Raw genomic sequence first — 12069 nt, forward strand, 5'->3', positions numbered from 1 at the left:
GAACTATGTCCATTGCCGCTACCATCAAACCGATCACTTCCATGCACCGCGCTATGGAAGGAAGAGGAACGGAATGAAGTATCCGACAAGAGTCTAGAAGTTTTGTTTTTCTGGCCTCTGTCAGAAAAATCCTCATTTCTAAGGAGTCTATTATTGTTCCCAAGAAGGGAACCCTTATTGACGGAGATAGAGAACTCTTTTCCACGTTCACTTTCCATCCGTGAGATCTGAGAAAGGCCAGGACAATGTCCGTGTGAGCCTTTGCTTGAGGAAGGGACGACGCTTGAATCAGAATGTCGTCCAAGTAAGGTACTACAGCAATGCCCCTTGGTCTTAGCACAGCTAGAAGGGACCCTAGTACCTTTGTGAAAATCCTTGGAGCAGTGGCTAATCCGAAAGGAAGCGCCACGAACTGGTAATGCTTGTCCAGGAATGCGAACCTTAGGAACCGATGATGTTCCTTGTGGATAGGAATATGTAGATACGCATCCTTTAAATCCACTGTGGTCATGAATTGACCTTCCTGGATGGAAGGAAGAATAGTTCGAATGGTTTCCATCTTGAACGATGGAACCTTGAGAAACTTGTTTAAGATCTTGAGATCCAAGATTGGTCTGAACGTTCCCTCTTTTTTGGGAACTATGAACAGATTGGAGTAGAACCCCATCCCTTGTTCTCTTAATGGAACAGGATGAATCACTCCCATTTTTAACAGGTCTTCTACACAATGTAAGAATGCCTGTCTTTTTATGTGGTCTGAAGACAACTGAGACCTGTGGAACCTCCCCCTTGGGGGAAGCCCCTTGAATTCCAGAAGATAACCTTGGGAGACTATTTCTAGCGCCCAAGGATCCAGAACATCTCTTGCCCAAGCCTGAGCGAAGAGAGAGAGTCTGCCCCCCACCAGATCCGGTCCCGGATCGGGGGCCAACATTTCATGCTGTCTTGGTAGCAGTGGCAGGTTTCTTGGCCTGCTTTCCCTTGTTCCAGCCTTGCATTGGTCTCCAAGCTGGCTTGGCTTGAGAAGTATTACCCTCTTGCTTAGAGGACGTAGCACTTTGGGCTGGTCCATTTCTACGAAAGGGACGAAAATTAGGTTTATTTTTTGCCTTGAAAGGCCGATCCTGAGGAAGGGCGTGGCCCTTACCCCCAGTGATATCAGAGATAATCTCTTTCAAGTCAGGGCCAAACAGCGTTTTCCCCTTGAAAGGAATGTTAAGTAGCTTGTTCTTGGAAGACGCATCAGCTGACCAAGATTTCAACCAAAGCGCTCTGCGCGCCACAATAGCAAACCCAGAATTCTTAGCCGCTAACCTAGCCAATTGCAAAGTGGCGTCTAGGGTGAAAGAATTAGCCAATTTGAGAGCATTGATTCTGTCCATAATCTCCTCCTTATGAGGAGAATCACTATCGACCGCCTTTATCAGCTCATCGAACCAGAAACATGCGGCTGTAGCTACAGGGACAATGCATGAAATTGGTTGTAGAAGGTAACCCTGCTGAACAAACATCTTTTTAAGTAAACCTTCTAATTTTTTATCCATAGGATCTTTGAAAGCACAACTATCCTCTATGGGTATAGTGGTGCGTTTGTTTAAAGTGGAAACCGCTCCCTCGACCTTGGGGACTGTCTGCCATAAGTCCTTTCTGGGGTCGACCATAGGAAACAATTTTTTAAATATGGGGGGAGGGACGAAAGGAATACCGGGCCTTTCCCATTCTTTATTAACAATGTCCGCCACCCGCTTGGGTATAGGAAAAGCTTCTGGGAGCCCCGGGACCTCTAGGAACTTGTCCATTTTACATAGTTTCTCTGGGATGACCAACTTGTCACAATCATCCAGAGTGGATAATACCTCCTTAAGCAGAATGCGGAGATGTTCCAACTTAAATTTAAACGTAATCACATCAGGTTCAGCTTGTTGAGAAATGTTCCCTGAATCAGTAATTTCTCCCTCAGACAAAACCTCCCTGGCCCCATCAGACTGGGTTAGGGGCCCTTCAGAACCATTATTATCAGCGTCGTCATGCTCTTCAGTATCTAAAACAGAGCAGTCGCGCTTACGCTGATAAGTGTTCATTTTGGCTAAAATGTTTTTGACAGAATTATCCATTACAGCCGTTAATTGTTGCATAGTAAGGAGTATTGGCGCGCTAGATGTACTAGGGGCCTCCTGAGTGGGCAAGACTCGTGTAGACGAAGGAGGGAATGATGCAGTACCATGCTTACTCCCCTCACTTGAGGAATCATCTTGGGCATCATTGTCATTGTCACATAAATCACATTTATTTAAATGAATGGGAATTCTGGCTTCCCCACATTCAGAACACAGTCTATCTGGTAGTTCAGACATGTTAAACAGGCATAAACTTGATAACAAAGTACAAAAAACGTTTTAAAATAAAACCGTTACTGTCACTTTAAATTTTAAACTGAACACACTTTATTACTGCAATTGCGAAAAAACATGAAGGAATTGTTCAAAATTCAACAAATTTTCACCACAGTGTCTTAAAGCCTTAAAAGTATTGCACACCAAATTTGGAAGCTTTAACCCTTAAAATAACGGAACCGGAGCCGTTTTTAACTTTAACCCCTTTACAGTCCCTGGTATCTGCTTTGCTGAGACCCAACCAAGCCCAAAGGGGAATACGATACCAAATGACGCCTTCAGAAAGTCTTTTCTAAGTATCAGAGCTCCTCTCACATGCGACTGCATGTCATGCCTCTCAAAAACAAGTGCGCAACACCGGCGCGAAAATGAGGCTCTGCCTATGATTTGGGAAAGCCCCTAAAGAATAAGGTGTCTAAAACAGTGCCTGCCGATATTATTATATCAAAATACCCAGAATAAATGATTCCTCAAGGCTAAATATGTGTTAATAATGAATCGATTTAGCCCAGAAAAAGTCTACAGTCTTAATAAGCCCTTGTGAAGCCCTTATTTACGATCTTAATAAACATGGCTTACCGGATCCCATAGGGAAAATGACAGCTTCCAGCATTACATCGTCTTGTTAGAATGTGTCATACCTCAAGCAGCAAGAGACTGCTCACTGTTCCCCCAACTGAAGTTAATTGCTCTCAACAGTCCTGTGTGGAACAGCCATGGATTTTAGTGACGGTTGCTAAAATCATTTTCCTCATACAAACAGAAATCTTCGTCTCTTTTCTGTTTCTGAGTAAATAGTACATACCAGCACTATTTCAAAATAACAAACTCTTGATTGAATAATAAAAACTACAGTTAAACACTAAAAAACTCTAAGCCATCTCCGTGGAGATGTTGCCTGTACAACGGCAAAGAGAATGACTGGGGTAGGCGGAGCCTAGGAGGGATCATGTGACCAGCTTTGCTGGGCTCTTTGCCATTTCCTGTTGGGGAAGAGAATATCCCACAAGTAAGGATGACGCCGTGGACCGGACACACCTATGTTGGAGAAACAGGCTACTGGATTAAAGACTTATTATACTAAAAGTTTAATGTGATGAAGATGCACCAAAGTGTCTGAATAATTTCATTTAGCTCTTATTTATCTGTACGCACAAAATGGTACCTTTCACATCGCATTAATTCGGAATTTCCACCCAATCATTCATGGAAGGTGTCATCTGGGTCTTCCAGTGACGTAGGATTAAGGTTTTTGCCCTGTTCAGCATTATCAGTAATAGATAGTGGGCTGCAAAGCATAGCGTTTTTATACTGTGCTCCTCGCTCTTTGAGCTCAAATATCTTTGCACCCTGTGACAAAAGTGGTGAACATTCACCAGTCAATCATTTTGGTGACTGTATTGTGTTTCTAAGCTGTATTTCCGCTTAGCACACACAATACAGAGTGTGAGCTTTACATATATGTAGTTTTTAAATACACTTTGCATAACATGTTTGCAGCATGCTAACCTGAAGTGCACAAGATGGCAACGTCACCAATCTGTAAACCACAGGGTGCAAGAATACTTAAGCTCCAAGATGGTGGTGTCCAGTATAAAGAAGTGTTGCTTTACCAACTAGTACCAGTAAGGGGTGAAAATAAAACAACTGATTTGAGGAGATGAATAAAACAGTTTGACGTCCCTTTAAGAGGTATATACTTTTTCAGACAGATCACCTTTTCTTTAGATCCTTTTATAAGGTACTTACTACTGCTGATGAGGTATCGAGAGCCAGGGATGCCCAGCTTACTAGTAGTGTTGTCATCCCAAAACACAGCATTCTGCAAATAAAGACAAGAACCATACAGTCAACCTGGAAATTATATAACAGACTACTATTTTCTAGAAACAGCTCGATTATATTATCTAAAGGTCAGCATTCCTAATTCACTTTGGAGAAAGAGGTGAAACTCAGAATGCTGACGTTCTGTTGTACACATAGTGGCCCACATCCCAAGATCTTTAAATTCTTATCAACTTCAAAGCTATTCTAATCAATAAGAAGAGCTCTTGATTGCATTAGAAAATCAGTCCAAACCAGAAAACATTACAGCTCAATGTAATTAAATGACATTAAACAGTAATAATACATGTAAAGAATAAAGGTTTAGGGTTTAATGAGCACTCTTTCCTAGTCTAAGTAGTAAAGAATTAAAAAATAACTTTTAATAATTAAATGTAAAAATGAGGAAGCAGCTCCTATATAATAAATTAAACCCCACCAACCAAAGTAATAATCAAGTGAGATAAAAAGCGCATGCATTCACCCCCCCGTTTCCTGGCCGATAGCTGTATTCTATTAGTGATATTGCATGTTTTTTCACCCCTGGCACCTGATGCCGATGACTGCAGCTATTGGACAGGAAACAGGGGGGTGAATGCACGCGCTTTTTATCTCACTTAATTATTACTTTGGTTGGTGGAGTTTAATTTATTATATAGAGGTAGTTTGCTCATTTTCACATTTAATTATTAAAAGTAATTTTTTAATTCTTTACTACTTAGAATAGGAAAGAGTAAACCTTTATTCTTTACTTATATTGTTAAATCCTTTTTTTAGGGGTAGCACCGGACTGTTACCTTTAGCTCAGTCTTTTTTACAGGGTCACTGGGTCCTAGTGCCAGTACCATTTTCATATTATTGTTGTATTAAACAGTAATAAAAATCTGAGCTATAATAATATATTCAAAGCAATGATTAGCTTAATAATTGTATGTAGAGTTATGTTTTCAAAAACATATTAGTTGTTTAAGTACAGAAGAACAAGGAACAGTAGAAGAAATATCAGGGTGAAAAGGCGCCAGAAGACAAATAACAGACGCCCCAGAAAAAACACGGGCAGGGAGCTGTGGGCTCTTTCTATCTGAAGAAGAGAAAATTATCAGGTAAGCATAATTGAAGTTTTTCTTCATAAATGGAAAGAGCTGCATTCATTACTTTTGGGGAAACAATACCCAAGATATAGAGGACACTGAATGCTCAAACAGGAGGGTACAAAAGGCGGCCCATTCTGAGGACACCAGGCCTGAAAAACCCTTACCCAACAAAAAACCCACTTCATCCGAAACCAAGAAAATTAGAAAAAGAAAAGGCTCCAAGGACACTAAACCGCAGATAGTCCACAAGCCTTGCTAGAGACCGTAGAGAGAAACACAACTGAGCCAGCACACCTCCAGGAGACACTGTCGCCCAGTAAGCGGTCCTCAACAACACACCCCGTACCAGAGAAGGGGATCAACTAACAGAAACTCCACAAAAGGAAAGTATATGGAGGAACAAACAAGGATTCCCAGAAGACCCTAAAAAGGGTATAACAGTTTCCAAGAAAAGTAAAACACCAAGAACCAAGCCAAGCTCAAAGAGACCGAAACCAGTTGTGAGAAACAAGGGGAGACAACGCCCAGACCCCAGAATGTACGGAAACCCCAAGGTTAAAGCCGGCAATCCGACATAGAGAAGAACTTCTCCTAAAGATAGTGCAACCGCACCCTAAAAGACAACTGAAGACAGAGTCCTCAAGACGAAAGGAAACTCAAAATATTGAAGTCTTCAGAACCGATAAAAGTGCAAGAAAACCCAAAAAGGCAAACCCCTGGGTCAACAGCACACACTACAGTCATACAGGGATGACTGAAATAAAATACTTGCAGGCAAGTAAGAGCAGCAGAAAATAGGTCACAACACTAACCAACAAACTACAAAACATCAACTAAGCAGTGGATCCAGCACAGGCTTAACCAAAAAGCTGCCAGTACTACTCACATATCTTGAACATGGAGAAAGCACAGAACCTCAAAAAGGCTCACCGTACCACAAAGGACCCAAAGGCGAACAATAGAGGCTTGGCAAAAGTCTGCAAACACACAGACAAGGTGCAAACAGCGGCAACTGATTTCAAATCACAACCTTCCGCTTGCTAGGAAACAAAGTAACCCACAGGCCACTGCAGCTGGCTGTCAAGTCTGAAAGACAGGGCAACAGAAAAGATCCCAAACACCAGTCCCTAGAAAGAGGACGGAAAAGGATGGACTCAGCCACCCCAACGGAGCTCGGGTGCCAGCCCAAGAGCTCTAACATAGGAACTCCAAGAGAACCCCTAGGAGAGGAACAGAGAAAATGCAATAGAGCCCTCAGAGGACCCAGCACAACACTCCATGACAGTCTCAAACATGGAGACATCCTTTCCCCAGCTGAAACAGAACCCCAGAGAGCGGATCACTCTCCTCTAAAGGATAAGAAAAAACACCTGTTCCAACAACCTGCACACAGGACAACCAACCTCCAGAGAGAGGAAACCCCACCCCCACAAGGAGGCCAACTTACTCCCCCCCGAAGGGGAGAGTACGGAAAAGAACAGCGCACAAGCCCATAAGACATGAAGCCATAGACTGAGGAAACAAATCCAAATAAAATCATCCAGACGTCATAGATGAACACCGAGGAACTCCCCAAAAAAGGGAGCACACCTCAGTCAAAAGGAACAGAAAACCTGGCCAAGCTGCCAACAGCTCAACTGTCTAGACCGAAGGTCATAGCCTATGTTCCCTGAAAAAACTGGATCGCACCGAACTAGCCACAGGATCGTAAGTCTTCCGGACATCCAGAAGATCCACAATAAAAACTATAGCCTGAGCCCCAGATCATTCCAGGGAACATCACAGGGAACATAACTGGACTAACCCGGAGAACGGGAACAAGACTCACTCGGAATCCTAACCCAAAAGGAAGAGAAAAGCCCTTGTAGGAGTCCAACACTCCAAAAGGAGCTAAAGTACAACAGAGTCACACAAAGAGCCTAGAGCCCAAAGAGGCGTTAAAACAACACCCAGAGAAAACATTGAGGAAAAAGTCACCCGAATAGTGAGTAAAACAAAGGCTAGTCTCCATAATCTCCTCAGGAGTACCAGAGGACCGTACCCAAGGAAAAAGAATGCAGAGCATCCTAAACCCCGGTGGAAAAAAACCTCTAAGCAAAGCTTGGAGAAGGAGACAACATGGCCTAACATCCCTGATAGAGAATGACTAAATTCCCGAAGTAGGAAAAAGCCACAAGGTCCTCCCATAAGGTGGTCAAGACTGCTAAGGAGCAATGGACAAAGTCCTGAAGTCTCATCCGAAGAAGAGAACCTCAAAAGGAAAAAATCCAAAAAGCTGCAGAAGGCAAGACTGCCAGAACAGGCGGCAAGGAGGTCCTAAATCCTCCCAACCTCCATCCCACGCGGGGAAGGAAACACTTCACACCCCGACCTAAAGTCGGAATCAATGAGAGAGTTGCAGCAGAACTCCACTGAGTCCCAGCCGACCAGCTTAAGAGGCCAATGAGGACTGAACCAAAACCCCATGTCTCACGGACCCTCAGATGCTTAGCTGAAACTTGTAAAAGAAAACAAGAATAACACAATAATATGTGAGGCCCTCGGCGCCCAACCGGACTAGCCAGGCAGAACAGGCGCCACGTGTCTGAATTAGGCCTCAACAGAAGATCTGAACCCAATCAGGACCAGCCCGAAACCAAGGGCCAACACTGTCAAGGCTGCATAAAATCCCCCCTAGAGAGGGAGAAACAGCAGACACACATAGGACTAAACACGTCCATAACAAACTACCTTAGAAGTAATAGTGTGATCAAACATCGTGAGTATCTATTCCAGACAAACTTCCCGAAGGAAATATAACCACATGAGCTTTAAATCCAAATAAAATAAAAGATAAGGCAACCCGCAGGTTTATCGCCTAAGAAGAACAAATGCACCCGCAGGAATGGCCCAACAGGGACCCTGTTCTACCAAGCTCAAACTGAAAAGAGTACTCAATAACAAGACTATAAGAAGATTACTTCATCCCCTTATGTCTAATTCTGCAAGCTATTCAAAAAAGCAGACTGAGAAGTCTCAGATCCATTAGTGATGGGATCTTCCAACAAGGCCAAAGCGTGCCTCAAAAGAACACGAAGGCGCGTCAGTCTATGCCGAAAAGCACAGCATACCCCCGCCGGAGCGAAAGACGACTCCGGCACCCCGAAGGGTGACCCCCCTGAAGCCTCAGGGACAGTCTTTCCCCCAGAGGGATGAACAGGCCACCCCATGCCTGAAGAGCCCTGGATAACGGAACATGAACAGTATCTAAGACAAACTTCTGGAAGTTGCATATGCGCCAGTGCCAAAATTATGGATATGCGGCATTGTGCCGAAACCCCTGGCGGGAAGAAGCTACATTCCAGAGAAGGATAAGCAAAGTCTGGGTTACCTGCATGTTTAGTAAGCAATGGTGTAAGGGAACTCACCACTCGGAGGACAGAGGCCCCAGAGGCGGATGGCTCAGCGGCCCCTTGATTCCCTGATCCCAAGGAATTGAGCACTCTAATACGGGAATAAAGCAGGCAGAGAAACTTGTCAACGCCGATTGCTTGTGGAGCTGTTAAAATGAGTCGGGATGGTTTCCCAGAAAGACTCTCCCTGCATCTCCGGACTCTAACTTTCATCCATGCTTTCACTGAAAGGCTGACAGGACTACTTAAAACTCCAGTCCCATGCCGAAGAGTACTACCCTCCATAAGAGACTATCGAAAAACTTCTGACACTTCTCTGCCAACCTCCTGGGACGAAAGGCAAAGAATGACTGGGGAATGAGGGAAGTGGGAGGAGTATTTAAGTCTTTAGCTGGGGTGTCTTTATCTCCTCCTGGTGGCCAGGTTCTGAATTCCCAAAAGTAATGAATGCAGCTGTAGACTCTTTCCATTTATGAAGAAAATAAGGATAATAATAACAATAATGTCCCCAGGCTCAGGTAAATAAAGGGAGATAATAACTCCATATTACAGTGTCTTCCCATGTCCTTGATCCTTGCTATAAATAAGAAAGTGACACGTACTTTAATAGCCTCTGCTGTGGGGCAGACACAGCATATACATTCAGACTTCTGACAGGGACCTGAAGTAGAAGGAAAACTCAACACTGGATGCCAGATGGGGGTGTTAGCATACATTGTTGAAATGAGGACAGAGAAGTTCCCTGCGACATTCAACAGCTAACAGCTACTAATACTCTTACTAAGAGGTTTACATGGGCACAGCATTAACCCCAGTCCTATTTTGAGAGGGAAACAACCCATTAAAGGACTAAAATTACTTCAGAGCACCATCTACACCGTCTCCTAGTTACATAGGCAAAGAATGATTGGGGGAGTATAGGTAGTGGGGGGACAGTTAAGCTCTGGCTGTGGTGTTCTTTGCCTCCGCTTGGTGGCCAGGAGGTGAATTTCCCATCAGTAATTGAATGGACTCGTGGACTCTCCGTGCCATTGGAAAGAAAAGGTCTTTTCTTGGGTTAAAGGGATAGTACACCTCCAAAAAAACTTTTCAATTTTCAAATCATATCAAGTTGTTTAACTATGCAAATTACATGTATTAGCCATTTGCTATAGTTTACCTGTATTTTGCTGTTGAAATTATTATTTCTACAAAAACCCTTATTCAACCAAATTATGCACCACAAATCACTGTGTTCTACCTGGGTAAAACAAGTATGGCGGCCCGCATGCGCATTTCAGATAGTTTCTGGTCACGCATGCGGACAATTATCTTCTCTCCTTCTGTGTCAGCTGGAGTGTCATTAACACTGTTCCAGAAGAGGCCCATGACAGGTTGCGGTGGGAGTGGCACACCAGAGCACTGAAGGCAAAGGGACGCATCGGTTACAGTCAAGCTTGGAGGAGTGCACGTAAAGGGCGCATGCTATTGCCCTGAGATTCTACTGTGCATGCGTTGTTGGTGAAGACACGCAGTTAATAATTAAATTACTTGATCAGTGCTGCCGCGGGATTGGATGATATTGGTAAAACCTGCCTTCTTTTCTGGTTGATCATAAGAGCTGTTTATAGCAAATATGAAAATATAATTTATATAGGAACTGAAGATTTGTTTCATACTAAAAACATAAATTATATTTACCTGATAATTTCCTTTTCTTCTGATAGAAAGAGTCCACAGCTGCATTCATTACTTTTGGGAAATAAGAACTTAGCCACCAGGAGGAGGCAAAGACAACCCAGCCAAAGGCTTAAATACTCCTCACACTCCCCTCATCCCCCAGTCATTCTGCCAAGGAACAGAAGAAGAAATATCAGGGTGAAAGGTGCCAGAAGAATATAAGGACGCCCCACATAAAATTACGGGTGGGGAGCTGTGGACTCTTTCCATCAGAAAAAAAGGAAATTATCAGGTAAGCATAATTTATGTTTTTTTTCTCAAATGGAAAGAGTCCACAGCTGCATTCATTACTTTTGGGAAAACAATACCCAAGCTATAGAGGACACTGAATATCAAGACGGGAGGGTACATAGGCAGCCCATACTGAGGGCACCAAGCCTGAACCTCTACTCGAGAAAAAACACCACTTCGTCCGAAGCCGAGAAAATTTGAAAAGGAGAAAGCCCCATTGACACTGACTCGCATTTAGTCCAGAAGCCAAACTAGAGACCGCAAATGGGCTCGACTGAGCCAACAGTCCTCCAGGAGACACAGTCGCCCAACAGATAGTCCTCCACCGCTCATCTCCACAAATGAAGGAGACCTCAGCTGAAAACCCCAAAGGAACAAGGCAAGGGAGAACCAAGGAAACTGAAAGGTCTCCTAATACAAACAAGAACACCTCCACGACTAATTCCAGCTCACAGAGGCCCAAAGGGGCCCAAACAGGGAAAGGAGGCCATGCCTATACCAAGCGAAACCCAGGATAAGACCGGGCACAGAGACAGAACAGACGTCTCTCCAACATCCTGCATGTACGGATTGCAACTGAAAAGGCAAAGTTCTCCCAGTGTCAAGAATAACAAGGCATTTGACCAGGAAAAAGTGTGTAATGCATCCAGGAGAGAACCCCAAGTTTGAAACACAGAGTCCATAACAGGACGACACAGAGGATACTTGCGAGGAAGAAAAAGCAGTCAAGGAAGAAACAGACTGCAAAAGCCACCCCCAGACAGAGGGCACGCTCCAGGCAACCTAAGTCACCGGACCTGCACACAGGTCCCTAAAAAGCTTAACACAAACCTCAATCGAAGCCCCCTGAAAAAAAGAGAGTATACCCTCTGAACCCGAAGGAAGAGTTAATACTCTTCTGAATCAATGGAGCCTTACGAAAGGAAAATCTATACCCTGGCAGACTAAACTAACCGGATAGACTCAACAAAGCTCACACATCCAGAGAAGACTGTGACTGAACACAGCTCCATAGACCGCTAGGCCATCCTGATCCGCAGACCCACAGTCAGCTGGACCAACCCAGCTTCAGGGATCCAAAACAGGGGAACAAAGAATCCTGAAACAAGTACAAGTACAACTTGACTCTGAAAACAGACAACAAGGCCATAGACCTAAGGATCTATCAAAATAAAGGCCCAACAAGTCTGCTTGGAGCCAGCAAGACCCCCGGGGGAATCAATCCCACCTTTCTGCCTCCCTCCAGGAGAAGCCCCGAGCAAGGGCTCTATCTCCATAGGGAGGAGAATATCCCCTAAAGAAAATGGATAATGCTGGAAGAGCAACAACTGTCCTCAAAGCCCGAAGGCACCGGCTAATGGGAATAGAAATTCCCAACACAGATGTCCTAGAAAAGGACTCCTCTATAAGTAGCTT

At 44.0% G+C, this 12069-nt stretch overlaps 1 protein-coding gene across 1 annotated transcript in view; it reads right to left on the reverse strand.

Moving 5' to 3' along the window:
* TTYH2 (tweety family member 2) overlaps positions 1–12069 on the reverse strand; it is a 310797-nt gene that overhangs the window by 106640 nt on the left and 192088 nt on the right. The window contains exon 6 of the mRNA XM_053706960.1: positions 4143–4215. Within this exon, the coding sequence (XP_053562935.1) occupies positions 4143–4215 (73 nt within the window). The remainder of the gene's footprint in view (positions 1–4142; positions 4216–12069) is intronic.

The sequence above is a fragment of the Bombina bombina genome, chromosome 1 (assembly GCF_027579735.1).
Source record: "Bombina bombina isolate aBomBom1 chromosome 1, aBomBom1.pri, whole genome shotgun sequence".
Taxonomy (NCBI): Eukaryota; Metazoa; Chordata; class Amphibia; order Anura; family Bombinatoridae; genus Bombina; species Bombina bombina.